Source organism: Lodderomyces beijingensis (assembly GCF_963989305.1).
Source record: "Lodderomyces beijingensis strain CBS 14171 genome assembly, chromosome: 5".
NCBI classification, from domain to species: domain Eukaryota; kingdom Fungi; phylum Ascomycota; class Pichiomycetes; order Serinales; family Debaryomycetaceae; genus Lodderomyces; species Lodderomyces beijingensis.
Window position 1 is genome coordinate 501,640 of NC_089974.1, and position 19,540 is coordinate 521,179.

At 44.9% G+C, this 19,540-nt stretch overlaps 9 protein-coding genes across 9 annotated transcripts; 4 read left to right on the forward strand and 5 right to left on the reverse strand. All coding sequences in view use genetic code 12, as the record gives it.

Moving 5' to 3' along the window:
• Positions 1-499: 499 nt before the first annotated feature.
• On the reverse strand, positions 500-2,326 carry LODBEIA_P41100 (uncharacterized protein; the record flags this gene model as incomplete). Its single annotated transcript, XM_066974296.1, has 1 exon — positions 500-2,326. One exon carries the CDS (start codon positions 2,324-2,326, stop codon positions 500-502), a length of 1,827 nt encoding a protein of 608 aa, XP_066831048.1.
• Positions 2,327-3,800: 1,474 nt separating this feature from the next.
• LODBEIA_P41110 (uncharacterized protein) lies at positions 3,801-5,516 on the reverse strand (the record flags this gene model as incomplete). Its single annotated transcript, XM_066974297.1, has 1 exon — positions 3,801-5,516. The coding sequence occupies one exon, from the start codon at positions 5,514-5,516 to the stop codon at positions 3,801-3,803; it is 1,716 nt and encodes a 571-aa protein (XP_066831049.1).
• Positions 5,517-7,179: 1,663 nt separating this feature from the next.
• Positions 7,180-9,024, reverse strand: LODBEIA_P41120 (uncharacterized protein; the record flags this gene model as incomplete). Its single annotated transcript, XM_066974298.1, has 1 exon — positions 7,180-9,024. One exon carries the CDS (start codon positions 9,022-9,024, stop codon positions 7,180-7,182), a length of 1,845 nt encoding a protein of 614 aa, XP_066831050.1.
• A 1,406-nt stretch (positions 9,025-10,430) lies between these two features.
• On the forward strand, positions 10,431-11,501 carry LODBEIA_P41130 (uncharacterized protein; the record flags this gene model as incomplete). The annotated part of the gene is made up of 1 exon (XM_066974299.1): positions 10,431-11,501. One exon carries the CDS (start codon positions 10,431-10,433, stop codon positions 11,499-11,501), a length of 1,071 nt encoding a protein of 356 aa, XP_066831051.1.
• Positions 11,502-12,560: 1,059 nt separating this feature from the next.
• LODBEIA_P41140 (uncharacterized protein) lies at positions 12,561-13,376 on the forward strand (the record flags this gene model as incomplete). The annotated part of the gene is made up of 1 exon (XM_066974300.1): positions 12,561-13,376. One exon carries the CDS (start codon positions 12,561-12,563, stop codon positions 13,374-13,376), a length of 816 nt encoding a protein of 271 aa, XP_066831052.1.
• Positions 13,377-14,585: 1,209 nt separating this feature from the next.
• LODBEIA_P41150 (uncharacterized protein) lies at positions 14,586-15,293 on the reverse strand (the record flags this gene model as incomplete). Its single annotated transcript, XM_066974301.1, has 1 exon — positions 14,586-15,293. The coding sequence occupies one exon, from the start codon at positions 15,291-15,293 to the stop codon at positions 14,586-14,588; it is 708 nt and encodes a 235-aa protein (XP_066831053.1).
• A 979-nt stretch (positions 15,294-16,272) lies between these two features.
• LODBEIA_P41160 (uncharacterized protein) lies at positions 16,273-16,986 on the forward strand (the record flags this gene model as incomplete). The annotated part of the gene is made up of 1 exon (XM_066974302.1): positions 16,273-16,986. The coding sequence occupies one exon, from the start codon at positions 16,273-16,275 to the stop codon at positions 16,984-16,986; it is 714 nt and encodes a 237-aa protein (XP_066831054.1).
• Positions 16,987-17,298: 312 nt separating this feature from the next.
• Positions 17,299-18,345, forward strand: LODBEIA_P41170 (uncharacterized protein; the record flags this gene model as incomplete). Its single annotated transcript, XM_066974303.1, has 1 exon — positions 17,299-18,345. One exon carries the CDS (start codon positions 17,299-17,301, stop codon positions 18,343-18,345), a length of 1,047 nt encoding a protein of 348 aa, XP_066831055.1.
• Positions 18,346-18,442: 97 nt separating this feature from the next.
• LODBEIA_P41180 (uncharacterized protein) lies at positions 18,443-19,531 on the reverse strand (the record flags this gene model as incomplete). Its single annotated transcript, XM_066974304.1, has 1 exon — positions 18,443-19,531. The coding sequence occupies one exon, from the start codon at positions 19,529-19,531 to the stop codon at positions 18,443-18,445; it is 1,089 nt and encodes a 362-aa protein (XP_066831056.1).
• Between the last annotated feature and the right edge of the window lie 9 nt (positions 19,532-19,540).

Genomic DNA, 19,540 nt, shown 5'->3' on the forward strand with positions numbered 1-19,540 from the left:
TCGAGAAATGAAACATTAGAGGGAAGTTCACTTCAACTCGACGTCTGGTAGGGTGAGAACGTAAACGGATTGGATCTCATAAGTATCAACTCAAAAAGACGATCCTTCAGCCAATCTTGATTTTCAAAAGCGATTGTGTTTTGCAACATTAAGCAGAAATGTGCTCAAAGCTGCCTCTGCAATAAAGCTAAGCAATGTCCCAATTTGACGTCATGAAATTGCACTGTGCAATCGAGATTGAAATGGAACCTTTCAAAGAAGTCTCAACATTAGACTTTCAAAGTCATCAACTTTTGTTAAACCCTTGGGCAGCAGCAGCCATCATAAAGCCATACTCTTATCCAGTTAGGCTCAGCGTCCTTGCTTCAAACCCCCCTCGCCCCTACACAACAGACAAGGTCCAATGAATATCAAACTTTTAGATTTTCTACAAACTGGGTTTTTTTTTTTTCACAAGTACACCGAGGTCGAACTAAGTCCCAACAAATCAATCGTCATTTCAAATTTTTCTCCTTTTAACCAGCGGACCGCCATCGTTTATGCCCGGCACATTCCTGGAATTATAAACATTTGCATCCACAGTACGTCCATTTTCATCGAAATTGTCACCTATGGAAGGACCACGGTAAACTTTGCCGTTCCAGCAATAGCGCTCAAAGCATTTCTTGCATTGATCATTTTGCGCGTGCCCCAACCTTTCCTGTTCTCTCCGGATTATCGCGCACCCTACACAAGCTGGCCACTCTGGATCGACCGTTCCGTTCAATCTTGTTGCCAACTCAAACCCATTGGTGATCATTGCTTGACGTTCGGATTGACTATACTCCAACTTGAAAGTTGAGGTATTGGACCAGTAGGAAAAAGGCCTGTTGGCGACGTAAACGACAAGTGGGACGTCGTAAATGTTGCTCGTTAAGGACGAGAGGTTCTTCGCGTCGCAGCCAAAGAAAGTTGGCCTGGCGGTAAGGTTCAAGTTTAAAAAAGTCGCTTCATCGGGAACATAGGGAAACGCAAAGTTTGCACCCTGAGGAGTGAATTGCCGTTCATAGGTTTTGATCAAACTTTTCCCCGATGGCCATGTCAAATCATTGTTGGAATTGTCAAAGGCAAAAAGAGTATTGACTTTCCGATGCACTAAGGGCAACAAGGGGACATTTTCTCCATCTTCACCACCATCGACAAGATATAGTGTTTTCGACTTGGCAATTGTCGAATCTTGACTGGAGCTCTTGTAAAATGGATTTGGGTCGTATTTGGCAACGTCAACATTTAATTTTTCAAACGGGGTCACAAGCACGTTATTGATAAAGTTTTTCAAAAACAGAGGTAAGCTGGATTTATCAATGGACAACACAATGTTGTTGAACAAGGAGGAGCTTGTGCCCATTAAAAAACCCGCATTGTCAAACCCGGTGACGCATGAGTTTGGATCAGAGGGGGTTCCATCATCTAATTCCGTTCCCAAATATTTCAACTGGACAAATGTCTGCAAAGTAGGATCCTCGCTGCCCAACTCAAACGGGGTAATAGACAAAACAGTGCTGTTGAAGTTGATAATGTCGGTATCTGGTGCTCTACCGTCAGCCACCAAGATAGGGAAAGGCGCTTTGTGGTTTTGAAACTGGTCTTGCTTCATGACATCCAGAAACTTGGTTCCGGCTCCCTTGTTGTTTGAGTTTGCTAGCAACTGATAGCTCAAGGCTCGTCCCCACACATCAGTGATACTAACGTCGAATCCAGCGTCTTTCTTTCCATGCACTTGTTCGTCAATGTCTATCCACATCTCCGTGTTCTTGATGAAATGGATACCTCCGTAGAAGTCAAGTATGGAGTGCTCTGTCTGCCATAGCGTATTTTGCTGCAACAATTCGTCAATGGAGATCATGTTGTTACTGGCTAGTGAACCCACGAGCCAAGAACCACCACTTAGTCCGGAGATATACTGCGCCGATTGCAAAATTCCGCCAAGTCCCTTTCCCTTGCCAACTGCGGTCCTTGAATCCAAAGCCGCGTATGCTCCAGCTCCAGTCAACTGAGCTCTGTACCCACCGCCAGAGAACGAAAGACCGATGCTGGGGTTTGCCGAACGCAAGAATGAATCAACGTCAAAGTCTCGCAAGTTGGCACCTTTAAGATACGATGCTAGGTTCTGTTTTGCAACAGCATTTCTCTGCTGGATGTATGCGTTTTCTTCTGGATTGAGCCCCTCCAGGGCAGCACGGGTCAACTTGCCTCCGGGACAAGCGCTTTTAGTTGGAGCGTAGCCATCATCGCCGGCAAATGCTAGCTGCAACTCCAAAATCAAAATGATGAAAAGACAAAGCATCAAACTTTCCCAAACGAAACAGAAACTTCAAGCGTTCCACCAAAAACAAAACAAAAAAAAGAAACAAAACGAGCGGCTACATACCGGTCGGGCATGTGGTTGGATAAAAGGTGGCATGCCGATCACATTTTATATCTCAATTCCTGCTCTGACGATCATAAGAACCACATCCAAACCATAAACTCTTTCTTTTCTTTTTCTTTTTTTGAAGCTAGTCCAGTTTCTTTGTTTCTAAACTTCATCTAAATATGCACATTTAGCAAACGCGGAAAACGTTAAAATGTGGAACTTGATTTTCGTATTTAATTCTTGCAAGTTAGGCATTTCCCCTTCCCATTCATCTCAGAGTTATCGAAAAATTGAAAAGTTACACCACGTTCATATGCAACGAGGGTTCCACCTTGGGGTTGGGCCACAATTTCCAAAATGCAAAACAATTCCTGTGCGGCATGGTAGGCGCCAATCCCTTACCCGTTCTCCTAATATGCATTTCACATCGGAGTTATAGACCCGTGCTTTGGACTCGAAGCATTGTGTTGCGAGGATATGCTCCTTATTCGTCTGCCAAAACCCACCGATCATTTGACTGCACCATTCTAATCAATTTTCTTCGCAGCTATCACTCTCATTGATGATATTTTTATGAGGCATAGCTGCCTACTTTTTGAAAAACAATAGCTAATTTGGGGCACATCAACGACACGAGGAATCCGTTTATTCCTGGGTTGGGCCTACACAAGCTGACCAGATCAACAACGTCTTTCTTTCTTTTTTTGGCTGTATAAAACGAAACGCGTTGATGATCGAGACAATGCTCCATCACGCACACACTTGCCAAACCCCCCTATAACTCTTTGTCCTATCAAGACCTATCCCATAGTTCCAAACCACACACACATATGTTCTTGTTGAACAATAGCTCAAAAATAATCTAGTTCTGCAAAATGCTAAAAGTTTCAAACGTCAACCCTGACCTCGTGGGGCATAAAAATAGCTCAAATATCGACGCGTAGTGTTGAGAAAAGAGAAAAAAAAGCATCTGAAAAAGCGCAAATCATCAGACGCCAAACAGGCAGACCCTTGCGAGGAGGGCTGCGAATGGGGAATCATTATATATTAATAAATAAAGACAATCTTTGGTGAAATATACAGGGAAAAACCGATGAGCTTCACGGGTATCACCAGCAAGCATCTAAAGTGTATGGCAAGACACTCCTCCCTCTTCCCCCCCCCCCCTTCATAATGGAAGCAAAAGCATGAATAGGACCCAAGAGTGAGTCAAAATGCTTCAGTGGTCAACAATTGATGTAATTAGGTGGCTTAGCACCAGTGAAAGCTCGTAAAAAGTCAAAAATCAAAAACCAAGCTCTGTTGAGATCAAGCGTAGTTTAGCAACACCGCAACCTTTCCCACGGCTTCAAAATCGTACGGGACGGTTACTTTTCAATTTCATTGTTGTTGTTGTTGTTGCCAATCATGACGTTTCATAAACGGTGCCGTTCCAACAGTACTCTTGAAAGCACTTTTTGCACTGCTCTGTTTGGACCATGTTCATCCGTTCCTGCTCTCTTCGGATAATAGCACACCCCACGCACGCTGCCCATTCTTCGTCTAGAGTGCCGTTCATCCTCGAGGCAACTTCAAACCCGTTCGTGATCATCGCATTCCTTTCTGGAATACTGTACTCTAACTGAAACGTTGAGGTATTTGACGAAAAGGAAAAGGCGCGATTTGCAATGTAGATCACCACGGGCACGTTGTAAATGTCTGCGGTTAGCGAGGTCAAATTGCTTGCGTCGCATCCGAAAAATGTAGGCTTTGACGTCAAGCCTAGGTTGATGAACGTGCTTTGGCCTGGAACATAGGGGAACGCTATATCGCCACCTTGCGGGGTGAATTGCCGTTCGTAGGTCAGAATCAATGCCGTGCCATCTGGCCAGTTGTTTTCGTCGGCCGAGTTGTCAAAGGCAAAAACAGCACTCAAGTTGCGCCGCAAAAGGGGAACCAACGGAACATTCTGGCCGTCCTCACCGCCGTCAACCAAAAACAATGTTTCAGAGGCTTCTATTGGACTCGACATATTTCCATTTTGGCCGCTGACATAAAATGGGTTCGGACTGTAGTGGGCAACATCAACATTCAATTTTTCAAACGGATTGATGAGTACCTCCTCGATTATATCTTGCAAAAATACCGGAATGTACTCCTGATTAATCGTGATGAGAATCTCGTTGAACAAGGACGACGACGTGCCAATGAAAAACCCGGCATTATCGAAACCATTTACACAGCGGCCACTTGGGAAACCCCCATCCAACTCCGATCCCAAGTATTGTACTTGCACAAATGACTCCAAGGACGGATCGCCACTTCCCAACTCGAATGGAGTCAATTCAAACACAGTACTGTTGAGATTGACAATCGTCGTGTTTGGTTCTCTTCCATCGGCAACCAAGATCGGGAAGGGGGCATAAAAATCTCGATAAACGGGGACTTCCATTACTTTCGGAAACAGGAAACCAGCACCTTCGTGTGGGAAGAAAGCCAACTGCTGGTAGCTCAAGGCTCGACCCCAGAAATCGGTGATGCTCACAGAGAACCCTTCGTCTTCCTTTGACTCCACCTGCAAAGCAATCAACACCCACATTTCCAATGTTTCAAGCAAGTTGTCGTAAAAGTCCAAGACCGAGTTCAGGGTGTTCCATAGGATGTCCTGGGACAACATGTTGTCAATAGTAAACAAGTTGTTGCTGACCAAAGAACCAACCAACCACGCTCCTCCCGATAAACCTGCAATGTAGTTTGACAGCTGCAATATCCCACCTAGACCAACTCCATTCGTGACACAAGTTCGCGAGTCCAACGCGGCGTATTCCCCGGCTCCAACAAGTTGTGCTCTGTATCCTCCTCCCGAGAAAGCCAACCCGATGGTGGGGTTGGCATCCATCAAGAACCCATCAACGTTGAAGTCTTCAAGTTTGGCTGAGTTCAAGTATGTCCTGAGATTCTCTTTAGCAACAGCGTATCTCGACTCCATATAGCTCGACTCGTTTGGATTGAGTCCCGTGGAAGCACTTCGTGTCAAGGGGCCCAGAGGGCAAGTGACTGTCTGCGGTGGATAACCTGCAGGGCTCGACAAATTCCACCAGAAGGTGGGCATTAGGAGACATGGCCAATTGGATATCTTCATTTGATGAAAGTAAAACTAGGGGAGAGATCTGTGGGATCTTGAGGAGGACCTGGGAGGAGGAGGCAAAGGTGTGAGGTTTTTTTGCAACCGAATTTATGTAGGAAAATTGGCCACGGTATAAATACTTGAGGTCACGTGATGGTTCGAGATGTAGCGATATCACTGTAGCGGTTCAGTGGTGGTCTTGTCCACGCCATTGATGGATGATGTAGAAGGAGCTTCTACACATCATGAAAGGAGACGTCTCAACCTTGCACCTGGAAGCATGATACAATAACAGCGTAATGCTGTTGGTAAGTTGTAGAAGCGAATTGTTGGAAACCCGATTTCGGATAAAAAAGATGTCGTACGGCGTAACCATGCCTCCTCTCTTTGATCGTATCCAACGGCACGTAGAAAGAGTGTTTCGATGTTTTTACCGACTCCTATCAATTGAGCATCCTCTAGCAGGTGTCGCTAATCTTGTCGAAATCAAATTTTCAGGCCATCACTTAGAACATGAACAATGAAAGGAAAACACACACACACACTCGGTCTTCCGACTTTGCGAGCTCTTCACCTTCGAAATGTTCAGCCAAGCCTTCTCAAATCATGCATCGAATGATGCATTGAATCCTGCTGTAGTAAGATATCGCAGACACTGGCGATCGAAACGGCTCTCAAGCATCGTACGTCGCCGTGCTCTTCCTCCCTCTCCCTTTCTCTCGCGTGACAGCTTTCAGCTGTTGCCTCGCCTTCTCATAATAAGCCAGGCTAACGTTCATCGCAACAGTTCTTCTATGCAACGCAGTCCAGGTCTCATAACAGCCAACACGTCTCAGGGAGGGGGACATTGGCGCAATGTAAAATCAGCGAAAACGACTTTTTTTTTCCAATAGCGAGGATTCACTGCCAGTTTCCACCGGAGAGTTCCGCTTTCAAAATATCTTCTGTTTTAGTCATCATATCACTATTGAAACTAAGCTCCTCAAGCAACTGTGACCAATGTTGATATCGGGAGATATGGCGAAGCGGAGGGTGGAAAAATTATCGGGACCCTGAAAAAAAGGCCGTCTATAGTTCACGCTTTCTCAAGTTCAAAAGGTCCAAAACTTTGCATCCTCTCATTTGCAAGTCACGCTATCAACGAGCCAATTGGCCCCATAAAGCAGTGGCTTATAGCAGTGCAAGGCCAATATGGAGACATTATAGACATCGAATAAGAATGTCATTCAAATGCGCTTCTCTGGAGAACAAGCGATAAATCAAAAAAGGAAAAAGGCGGCGAAGAGAGAGATAGAGAGATTGAAATTCGCGACCCTCCTCACCATCTTAGATGGCTTCTTTTCTTTTTATTAGCATCATGAGGTCTTTCTACGCTTCAGGCCGAAGCTAAGTCATGCTCCTCAAAACTGTTGAATGTATTCTATTGATATTAAACGAAATGAAAAAAGCGTACTTAGTTAGATGGTCCAAACCATCTTGGAAAAATATAAAACAAAAATTAAACAGCTTTAGAGTATATGTATACTTTTTTGACGTCCTCCCTTTTTTCCTCCCCACAACACCCAGATGGTGGAAGTACCGCCCCTGCTGCTGCCCGTGGATGTTTGTAATCACGACCAGCCTTTCCTTTATTTTTGTTCTTTTTGTTCTCCTCTCCTCAAACATGGGCTCTAATTTTTTAATTCGATTGGTTCGGTACGCTGACATCGGCACCGGTGTCGTCAAACCCTGGAATGGATTGCGCGTTGAATACATCGCCATTTTCTGTCATCCCGTTGTAATCGAAATTATCTCCTATCAGGTCTCCAGTGTAGTACAGTCCATCCCAGCAGTATTTCTGGAAGCACTTTCGACACTGCTCGGTTTGCTGGATGTTTAATCTTTCTTGTTCTCTTCTAATGATTGCACAGCCAACGCAAGCGTTCCATTCGTCATCGAGGGTACCATTCAAGCGAGTTGCAGTTTCGAACCCGTTTTGTATCATTGCATTGCGGTCTTCTGTGGGGTAAGCCAACTTCCAAGTCGATGTATTTGACCAGAACGAGAATGGTCTATTGGCAAAGTAAATCACCAAGGGGATTTCCAACGGGTTTGAGCTCAAGTCTGACATGTTTTTAGCATCACAGCCGAAAAAGCAAGGCTTTGCAGTGAGATTCAAATTTCTAAACGTCTTTTGGTCAGGAACGTGGGGGAAAGCAAAGTTTCCCTGCGATGAAAATTGTCTTTGATATGTGCTGATTAGCGAAGAGCCTGCTGGGTAACCCGCAACGTCACGAGAAGCATCAAAGGCGAAAATGACACTCAAGCCTTTACGCACCAAGGGCACCAACGGGATATTTTCGTCGTCTTCGCCACCATCAACCAAATGCAAAGATTGGGATTTCTCAATTGAATTCGACGGGTTTTGACTCTTGTAGAATGGGTTGGGGTTGTAGTTTGCCACATCAGTGTTGAGCCCCTCGAATGCATCCACTGCGAAATTCGTAATGAGGTCCTGGATGAATTTCGGGACCAAGCTTCTGCTCAAGGTTGTGATGATGGAATTGAACAAACTCGAAGACGTGCCCATAAAGAAACCGGCATTGTCAAAGCCAGTATAGCAGTTTTTAACCGGGTAGCCATTGTCGAGTTTGGAACCAAGGTACTTTGTTTGTGCAAACGATTGAAGCGAGGGATCCTCGCTTCCCAACTCGTGCGGTGTCATGGAGAAGATGGTGCTGTTGACATTGATGACTGAAGTGCCGGGCTCCCTTCCTAGCGACACTAAAATAGGATATGGCGCCTGGTGGCTCTGATACAGCGGCAAGTCCATCACGCTTGAGAAGGTGAAACCGGCACCGTTATTGGGGTAGTTTGCGAGCAATTGGTAACTCAAGGCTCTGCCCCACAAGTCGGTGATGCTCGTGTCGAATCCAGCAAATTGCTTTGCTTGCACGTCAAAGCCAATGTTGAGCCACATCCCTTGGTTGTCCAAAACATCGAAAACGCCATAATAGTCAAGGATCGACGTTTGTGTTTGCCACAACTTGCTCTGCGATTCCAAATCGTCGATGGAAATGAGATCATTACTGACGACGGATCCGACTAGCCATGCGCCTCCGGACAAGCCTGCGATATAACTAGCCAGTTGCAAGATCCCACCAAGCCCCTTTCCCTTTGTAACTTGGTTGCGCGAGTCCAAGGCAGCGTACTGGCCCGCTCCTGTGAGTTGTGCTCTATAGCCTCCGCCGGAAAATGCGAGGCCAATGGTTGGGTTTGCGTTATTCAAAAACGAGTCCACACTGAAATTTTTCAAATTGGCATCTTTTAAAAACGTTGCCAAGTTCAGCTTCGCTATGGGATACCTGCTGTCGATGTACAGCTTCTCGTTGGAATTCAACCCGGTGGTAGACGACCTTGTCAATTGGCCCAGCGGGCATATTGCTTTCTGGGGAGCGTATGAACTAATGTTGCTGCTTTTGAAGAAGGAAATGGCAACGGCGTAACCAAGGAAAAAAAACAGGAGGACAAGTCCCAGATTCATTTCTGCAAATGTGGATGAAGTGGCTGGTAAGTGAAAATGTGTTGAAACTGAAGCATCAACATTCTTTTCTCACTTTGCATGGGGGGAATGAATCCATGGGGGAAAAACCGTGATTAATATATGTGTATATTAGCATTCAATAGTGACGGGAACAATCCTGTGGTGTTGTGCTCCTGCCGTGATATTCATGTTGGCATTACTCTGCAAGCATCTGGAGGTAAAGCACGCCGATCCGACACACTTTGAACGTCGTTACACCCATTGCTTTTCTTTTGGATATTGCACTGCTCAAAATGGGGATTTATTGTTAACCAGGCTTGGTAGACAACAAGCACGGATCAATAACGACACCTGCAACACCCGTGACAATGCGTTTTTCATGACGAGCATGGGTTGGGTTGGTTTAACTCTCGATACGCCAAAAAGTGATTTTTTTATTTTCGTTTTGGGATATTCTGAACTCGACCCTTCCCGTTGCATGCATGAGCGCGTACTTCGAGTAACTGGCAAACACATTGTTTCTTGATGCTTTTTCCTTTGCACATCTTCTCGAATCTTACGCATTTGTTCATTTTAGGCAATGCATTTTCGGTGTTTGTGAATTTGATGTTCGAGTCAAAGTAAAGTTTTGCAACGGCAAGAAAGGGTTTCGCATCAGCAACAAAGGGTTTCGCATGGTTATTCGTTACTGACTTTCGTGTCTCTCTCTCTCTCTATCTTTTAAGGGCTTCGATTATAGACGTTGCGTCAAACGTGGAGGGGCGACTAAAAGGGTAACGGTTTTGAAACACCAAAATTAATCCACACATTCATGTAGGGTCCCTTCAATTTTCCAGAAGCCCGCACTTCCCTTCCAGTAGTCTTTCGTCAACGCTAATGCAGGGTTCAACTTTAAGTTCCACGATGATTGCTTGACAAGACAGCAAAAAAAAAAAGACAGACTTTTCCTTCAAAAATGTGAGGTGCCCGGGGCTGGTAATAGCGTGGCCGTGGATGGTGTCGTTTGAAGCTGGGACTCCACCAAATAGCCAAAGTCAGTTGAACCAACAGGAATTGTTTCCGCCTAGCTTAGCAAGAAAATAAAAAAACCTCAATTGTTTTTCCTCCTTGCTGTATGTGTACCGGCTCTTGAGCAGAAATAGCGGCAACATCTTCAAACAACAATAGAAGACCCTGTTGTTGCCAAAAGTTTCGAGGTAGATTTAGAGATCCCCTTTTTACGCTTTCGCCTCTTTTTTTTTTTTGCTCTTTCTGTTAACGAGTTCCCAACTTGATCCAAAAGATGCGACTGGTATCGAAATAATACATCAAAATTTCACTCTACACACTGGATTAACCCCCCCATTCTTCAACAAAAGAAAAAGCAGAAGCAAGAACTGGGTGTGGAGATTCCGAAAGAAGAACTAATGCCCCCTCAGATACAAGACGAGGGTCATGATAACCGCCCATACAATGGCCATAGCCATGGGCAAGGGCGTGGGCATATTCAAGGCCGTGGACCAACAACCAGCACAGTTTCCAATGTGAAATATCTCCTAGTTGAGAAATTTCACCTCGCAAAACAATGGTATTTTGCCCAATCCGTGGCGATTAGGATCTTGATCGCGGTGGGATTTGTGATGCTTGGTGTCATGGGGATCTTATTCCTCATATTCCACGCCTATCTTATCCATCTACTCATACTATTCTCCGACAAGTTGCGAGATTCGCGATATGGAAGTCTTGTCTTGTTCACACTCATATTCGTCATTAGTTTCCCGCCCATGATTGGGTTCACGGCATTGAGTCTCTTGACGGGGATGGTTTACGGATTCCCCTATGGATGGCCATTATTGGCAATTGCTTGCGTGCTGGGGTCGACAGCCTCGTTTATCGTTTTCCGATATTTGCTACGGAATCAGGCCATGCGGTTTATCAATCACAATGAGATATTCCAAGCGTTTGCTGAGATCTTGAGTGATGATAGCTCGCTTGTTCTACTCATTTTGATCAGATTATGCCCTACCCCCTACTCGTTATCAAACGGAGCATTGGCTGGTATACCCGAGTTGCCCCTCTTGACTTATTTCCTCGCTACAGTCATCACCTCTCCTAAACTATTGATCCATTTGTACATCGGAAGCAAACTACAAGAGATTGGACAGGGAGAGAGCTCGAATATGACAAAAGTAGTCGATGTCATCAGCATTATCGTTACAGGCTCGGCCGCGTCTTTGGCCACCTACTTGATCTACGCTAGAATGCAGGCTAAGTTGGCTAGTTTCCGTCAAAGAGGCATGGTCACGGATGATGTGTTGGTGTTTGGCAACTTTGAAGATGAGTTGGAGATGGAGAGTCATAACGAGATTGATATCAATTCTGCCGACTTTGACACGGATAATTTTATGATCGAAGACGACGACGATGATGTCAGCACGAGGAACGAAAGCGCACCAGACTCGCGAGATGAAGTGGACGTGGCAAAGGATTTGGTGTAGATAGTCACAACAACAACAAGAACGACAATAGACAGTCATAGAGATGATGTGTAATCAATCGCGCATCTCATTCATTGCTGAATCGCCTCTCCCAAAAACAACTCCAACTAGAATCTGGTAAACCTCTTCTTTTTTGTTTTTGGGAAAGTTGGCACATGCATCTGCCCCGCTTCCTCCCTTCTTAACCACCTTGTGCGTCGAGGCAAAATTTCCTTGGAGGAACAATACCGCGGGAAAACAAATCAAAGGCTGAAGCATGATTTCTAGATGGGGATCGATGAACCAGTAATTTTCCAACCTCTACATTCTGAATTCATCACTAAGCAAGTGCATAGCAGCTACATGCTACAGAATCGAAACTTGAGCCAACTTTCCACGGTGAGAAACGCCTGGTTTTCATTTCCCTTTTGTAAAACAATCGCAGTAACCGTAGTCTAGCTTTCCAGAGTTGGTGAAACCGAGCTACACCCAGCTAAGAGTGGTTCCTCTACTACTAAATCATCTTCGTGCATCCAGGCAAAAGACTTGAGTGGCAAATATACGTGGTCACGTGATTTGCACGAGACTCTGTCACGTGCAAGATGCAAGTGTTGCGACACTGAAAACGACAATCTGGACCTTTGCCATTTTTCGGATGCGAAAATGGCCGCTGTTCAATGCAGCCAATCACGATGGACCGAATGCTGATTACTCCAGAACAAGCTGACCACGACTGGAATTTGCTGGATAAAATAGTCATCCGCTTTATGGAGCACACCTTGTTGCAAACGGGGGAGGGTAGTGTACTTTTGCGCAGTAGACAAGAAACCCTCCCACGGCCAACTTGGCCAAGGCTAACAAACACCATCATAGAAACCAAACCATATACATACTGTAAGTCTTTTTTTTTTTTTCTCTATTAAATATATATAGAACAAGTCTGTAATAATCTACCATCTTCTTTTTTTTTTTTTTAACTTGACAGCAATTCATATCTCAGATCAGGACTTTTTAATACCTAGTTAGCACTCGATCCTCATACTCATAGCGTTAGAGTAGGACTTGTATAACCGTTACAATATGATTGGAGCAAGGTCATTGAGGCGGCTCCGCTGTGTTTGGATAAATCCATCATCATCGTCACCAACATCATTGTCATTTAGCACAGTTTCAAGATCACTTCTACAACAGCAAAGATCGTCACAGCCGTTTACGTTGACTCCGTATCCACTTACGTCGACGGGACAAGAACTACCAAAGTACAAACAGCAAGAAGAGACGAAGCAGGTGGCTCAGCGTAGACCACGAACGGCAAGGTTCAAGAAGGAGACGGTTTCGGACTTCAATAGCCTCCATGGCAGTACCCCAGGGCCAGAGAACGTTGAAAGCACAGCTAGCGTGACAGTGGCTGCTGAACCTAGGCCTAAATCAACGCCAATGCCGTCGGTATCTGCCACAACGACCCCAGCATCATCAGCATCAGCACCAGCATCAGCACCAGCATCAGCACCAGCACCAGCACCAGCACCAGCGTCAACACCAAAGAAACTCAAGAGAACACTTCGTCCCAGAAAACAATTAATCACACTAACACCGAGCGCCATAGCGCATCTCGCTGCACTATCCCAGCAACCTACACCACAGCTAATCCGTATAGGAGTGCGCAATAGAGGATGCTCTGGCCTCACGTATGACTTGGACTACGTGGATAAACCCGGGAAATTCGACGAGTTGGTTGAGCAGGATGGCGTTAAAGTCTTGATTGACTCGAAAGCGCTATTCAGTATCGTGGGCAGCGAAATGGACTGGATCGATGACAAATTGAGCTCGCGGTTTATTTTCAAGAATCCCAATAGTAAAGGAACGTGCGGCTGCGGGGAGAGTTTCATGGTATGAGGAGCTAGGATTCAGTTTCGTGGGAAGCGAAATGGACTGGATCGATGATAAATTGAGCTCGCGGTTTATTTTCAAGAATCCCAATAGTAAAGGAACTTGCGGCTGCGGGGAGAGTTTCATGGTATGAGGAGCTAGGATTAGATGTAAAGTTCATATTTTTTTTGATACTTTATTACGAATAAACGAACAATCAATCATTCATTGATTCATTAATTCATTGATTCAATGATTCATTCATTTGTTGTTTTATTGAATCTTTCTACATTCAAAATAAGTAGCATTAATGTCATTGGGCAATGAACAGAAATACTCGAGCTTTTGCATAGTCCGAAATAGCTCTATGGCCGATATGCCCAACTTCAAACAAGTCTTGCCTCCCAGCTGGTTACTTGTACATATAATGCTCTGCCTTGTGTCTTTTTCACCATCAATTATAAACATGTTGGAAACGGGATAGTGTGCTATAAAGTCCCCGATTTTGGATGCATCGTCCGCTGTATGGAGCTTGATGTCGTGCGAAGGAGTAGTGCCTTTCAATTGGTGCAATGTTGTTTCTATGTCTGAATCTGCACCTGCTGGAGGCTTAGGCACGGTCTGCTGCGGCGTGGGGGAAAGTTGATGGTGTGAACGTTGCTGAAGTTGCGCTGGTGGGTAGGCAGGTGGTGGAGCCGAGGTTGGTTGCTCCTTTGTTGAACCGAATGAGAGCCAGCCCATGATTATCTTTTTTTTTTATTTCACAATTGACAGGCTTGAGTTGGGGTAGGGGTCTGTTGGGTTGGAAATGGAGGTTTGCTCTCTATTTTTTTTTTTTTTGAAATTAAAAGAATATGTTCAGTTGCTCGGAATTTTCCAAATTCTGAAATTTTCCGCTCATTGACAACGTTTCTTGACTCAGGTAATAATATTTTTGGTGGAATTCTTTTCCAGCAGATATTATGTTTATTGGGGAGACGTCGATCAACGAGATTAGGAGAGGGAGAAGAAGAGATGTCGTTAAAAAAAGCTCTTAGCAGGGAGACGGAACTCTGTCTGTATCAAATTTTTTTTTTTCTAAATTATTTACTTACACTATGAGATGTAGAAGGTGGTGCCAGGAGGATCACCACCACCCATCTGTATGCTTAATGTGCGAGGAACGACTACTTTAAGTCCAGCAACTCTTAACTTTTTCGCCTGTCACAGGCCAGAACCTACCCACCAATCCTCTAATCACCACAAGCAGAGCTTCATACTCTCATTCAACCGCATAACCGTCTCCCCATGCATGAAATACTTTATCAAAGTATAGTCGTCAAGCACTCCCTCATTTTTAGTCTTGATCTGTATCCGATTCTGAATCTGTAGACCCGTGCCCTGTGGCGACATCTTCTTCCTGTACTCATCCACCCATCTGAATTGGAAGTCATACTTGATCTCCGCCGGCGCATCGTAATCCATCCGCATCAACGTCGCTAGGATCCCTGTTTCCACGGTATCGACACGCGACTTGATCTCGTCTTCAACTGTCACCACTAGCTCATCGGAAAAGTCACTAGTGGACCCCACGCTGTGGTTGAATACAAATGCTAGTGTGTTGGCCATTCGTTCTTCAAGCTGGGAGTCGTCGAGCGGCTCGAGGTTGAGGAATTTCTGGCGTTTGGTGTTGTAGGAATGGTGCTGGAATTGGCGGCGTACAAATGCAACGTAGGCATAGGAGTCGAGGTCTGTTTCCTGGTTTGGTATGTCTGAAGTCAGGCGCAAATGCCGTGGGATCTCAAACTTGCGGAGTTTATAGAATCGTTTGTAATATGCTCGAAGTTTTGATTTGAAGTTGGGAAGCGATTTGATGGATTGTTGGGTTTGAGCGAGGTCTATTACTGGTTGGGTGAATAGTAGCGCTCGGCTGTGCTGTTTGAGTTTGAACTTGACTGAGCTCATTGGGTGGGAAAATAAGTGAGTGGTTCGATGATGTTATTGGGGTGGAGGGGGGTAGAGAATAAACTCAAGTGTGTTTATGTGTATTCTTGGTGTAGTAATTGAGTTTAGTTAATCATCTCTCTCTTTTTTTTCCGCCAACCTCTGGGCTAAAAAGTCTTCATTATGTCGGGACTTGCAGTCCCCACCATTGAAACTTCAAAACGATTTCTGCCGGATCTTGAAGCGTTGGGCCGTTTGAGCAGGAAAGTCATTGTGAAAACAAGCACATTTCGATAGCAGAAAGCTGGAGCTTGGAAGTTGGGCAATAAATTAGGAGGTATTTGGCGGCTTCAAAGTTGGTTTTCGGAACAATTTGTCCAAACTGGGCAAAGTTTTCCGAGCTTATAATTTGCAGTCACGTGTTTTAGCAGATCTGTGCGCCGCTCGCGGTAAACTCTACCCTATTTGGAAATGGTATCTTTTGACAGAATGCAGGGTTTGCAAATGGGAGACGCCGCAAATACCTCTTTCGGTCAAAATAAACAACCAAAACTAAAGTCTCACATCTCCAAGATCTCAAATACTTCAACGATCTACAAACGATGAGCTCAAGAGTCTGACTGCTTTTGCTCATGAAGACAATGCAATGGTAAGAGTAAATGCACGGTAAAGTTGATCGCACTACCAATGTAAATTATACTCTCAAGTCTCGAGGCTCTCTATCAGCAAGTTGCAAAAGTGATTGTTACTACCTGGCCAATCGGATAAAAAACGAACCAATCCGCAATCTCTACAAGTGACCTTGCATGGGGAGGAGAATGTCTACTTTGAAAGGCAGCCCCCGCTCTGATCACTCTCTTTGTTCAACTCTGGTTGAGTAGTTTTATTGACTAGACTGTGTGATTGCTGCCTTTTCACAACGCGTTTGGTTTTTCAACATTTTGGTTGCAAAAGTCACACAACACACGAACACACACACACAGACACCAATCAAACTACAATGTCCATTGCAATAAGACAAGGCCAACGGTATTTTAAGCTAGGTTATTCAACAGAAGTAAACAGTCCAGATGAATCCACGTTGGTGCTTCCAGCACCAACAATGCGCATTGCAATTGATCTCATGATCAACAACATTCAGCTACGCACGACAAATTATGACAATGTAGTGAGTCAAATAGCAACGCGATTTACCAAGTTTTGGCAGATGGCCAAGTATGACGTTGCAGTTGAGATTCTGGATGACTCGTGCAGCAGTTTCACCATCGCTTGCAAGGATACAATCTTTGCGCAAGCTCCAGCAAACGCATTTCCCACCACCAGGACGCAACACCTCACGTTGAGTTGCTTAGCGAGAGATTCGAGTGAGATTGAGTTTGAACAGTTGATGCAAGCGTGGGATTACTTGTTGGTATCATGGTACGTTCAAATGGAGTCGCGTCAGCCTTGCATTTTCTCCGTTGCCGGGCGTAAATTTATTGAGCTTAATCTATTCTGGACGAGGAAGTTTATCGAGATTTTGCAGATTGAAGTTGGCTACGAATGGGGTGGGTTGGCTCAATTGGCAGATATTGTGCGGACAAAATATACTGTTTTGCAGCTGTGTGTCGAGCATCGTCATGGTGCAGGGTCGCGAGATATGAGAGAGAGATTCGAGGGCAAGGGCGTCGTGGGTCCTTACCTTTTGCGTTTGATCGAGACAGCTGATGACTAGATGTAGAGCTGACAAGGCAGAGGGTGGAGCCAAAAGAGGGGACTGGGAGGGTGGCTTCAGAATATGGATCACACAGTTCATCCCAGGGTCCCCCAATTTCGGATAAATTTAGACGTGGGGGGGGGGGGGGGCATTTTCTTCGTTGAGGAAAGAAAGAGGGGAGGAAGAGGGAAGAGGGACGGGGGGGAGGAGCAAGGGACCCTCTTGATTACTAAAGAAAAGGGACCCACAGTTTTTCACCATTGTCGACACTTTTATTCAATCAATTTCTTCTTTTTTTGCTTAAACCAAGTCTATCCCCATTTTCAAGAGATGACACAGTTGAACGTAGCCATTGTCGGAACAGGTATCTTTGCCACTGACACCCACTTGCCTACAATTGAGAAACTCGCTCATATAATCAAACCATTTGCCGCATACAATAGAACCAAATCTAAATCTGAGGCGTTCGCTACAAAAGCTGGAATCCCTTCAGATAAAGTCTACAGCCTGCTCGAAGAGGCATTCAAGGATCCTCAAGTTCAGTTTGTGGATGCGCTTTTACCAGTCCAGTTCAATTTGGAGGCGGTAAAGTTGGCTATCGCCAACGACAAGCCCATATGTTTTGAAAAACCCCTTGCGGCAAATTTGCAACAAGCGAAGGAGATTGTGCAATTGAGCGAATCCACAAAGTTGCCAATCGGAGTGTTGGAGAATTGGTCGTTCCGTCACGCGATTCACATTTTGCAAAAGGAAATCTTGCCTCAATTGGGCGACGTGATTGGGTTCACTTATCACGCCACGGGTCCCTGGAACGAAAATAACAAGTATTTAGCTACTGGCTGGAGATTGAAGCCCGAGCATATTGGAGGGTTCTTGAGCGATGGTGGTGTCCACCAACTTGCATTATTGACCGATGTTTTGGGCGATGTCGCCTCGGTTTCTGCGCTTACTAAACAAGTGCAAGAACAGAGCGGCACCGATGATATCTTATTCTCTACGTTTAAATTAAAATCTGGAGTCATTGGTACTTTCACTTACGGCTCAGCATTTGGTGCCACCGACAAATCGACATTCTTCACCATTTTTGGAACTAAAGGCTCAGTGGTTTACGATTGGAGTCCCGCGTTGAGCAAACCTACAATCACATACCAATTGGGCACTAGTGGTCAGAGCAGCAGCGGGAAAAAGACGATTGAAGTTGATGAAGTCGACACCTTTGCTGAGGAGTTTACGAATTTCGCCGAGGCCGTGCTAAAGAACGACAAGAGCATAGTCAAAGTGACACCAAGAAAAGCGTTCCAGCATTTGGCCATTGTTGCAGCAGCTTTGGAAAGTTCCAAGAATGGCGGATCAAATGTCGAGGTGGAATCCGCTTAATATGGTGCAAGCCATAAGAGTATTAGAGTTAGAAATGAATTAGAATCAAAAATAAGAATAAAATTAGAATTAACGTAGATTGACTTGATACATTTTTTCATAGCTCATCAACTAGCCTCTCTATTGTTGTCGCGATGAGACTAACAGATGGCAGTTCACTTGCTACCGAACTTCCACTGCTCTCAGTCAAAATCTCCGTCACCACCGAAGTTGCCGCGCTCAAGATCTCTTCCACCAACGACGTAGTGCTCAACGCGTCAATAATACTCGTAACAACAGCAGCAGCAGCAGCAACAACATCATCTTCTCCTTCCTTAACAGCTGCTTCCTGCGAAAACTCGGGTGCTGATATATTTCTCCCAAACCCACCGAAAATCCAGCCAAAGATGTTGAAAATTTTAAACAAACTCCAAAACAAAACACGCAAGGGGCGTCTCAAGACACGACGGTAAATGACCCAGCAGCAACACAACAAGAAGAACCCTACACTCAAGTAAATCCGTTGCCGGTCGGCCTTGTCCTGTTTTTCAATAAACTTGATGATGCCTTGAGACTTCTGAAGCAAGTCGCCAAACTTGATGAAATTTTCATTCAACTTCATCAAGTCTTTCGACTGTTGGTCTATTGCGTCGATATTCAATTCCGACTGCAAGATTGATGCCAGGAGTAAATTGCGTGAGGTTTGTAATGAGGTTGTGATTTTGGTGTTTTGCGCATTGATTTGCTGGGCGATGGATGTTTTCTCGTCTGGTTTGCGGTGGGATCTATGGGCGAAAAGCTGGTCTCGTTCACTAGTTGAGTTGGTGGTGTTAGTGGCGCCACTGCTACTTTCCGGAAGAAGATTGAAACGTTTTAATCTATACTCGTGGAGTTTACCCTGTTGAGTTTCGTTGATGTATACTTGTAAACTGCGGAATTTCTTCTTGAGCGACTCATATTTCAACTCGTAAATCTGTAAAGCAGAATTCCTCTTGGTAGAAATGGTGGCGGTAGTTTTTTGCTTCTGTTGGAGTTTGAGTATACTTAGTAGATCCTTGAATTCGAGTAAATGATGGTTGATCTGCGATTGAATTGCTTCGGTAGCTTGCTTGAGCTCATCCTCGGGCTCGTCTAGCGTTTGCACTAGCGAATCCAAATCATTAAAGATTGTCGTTTGCAATTGATCTAGTCTTTCATAAATGTCCATCTCTTTCTC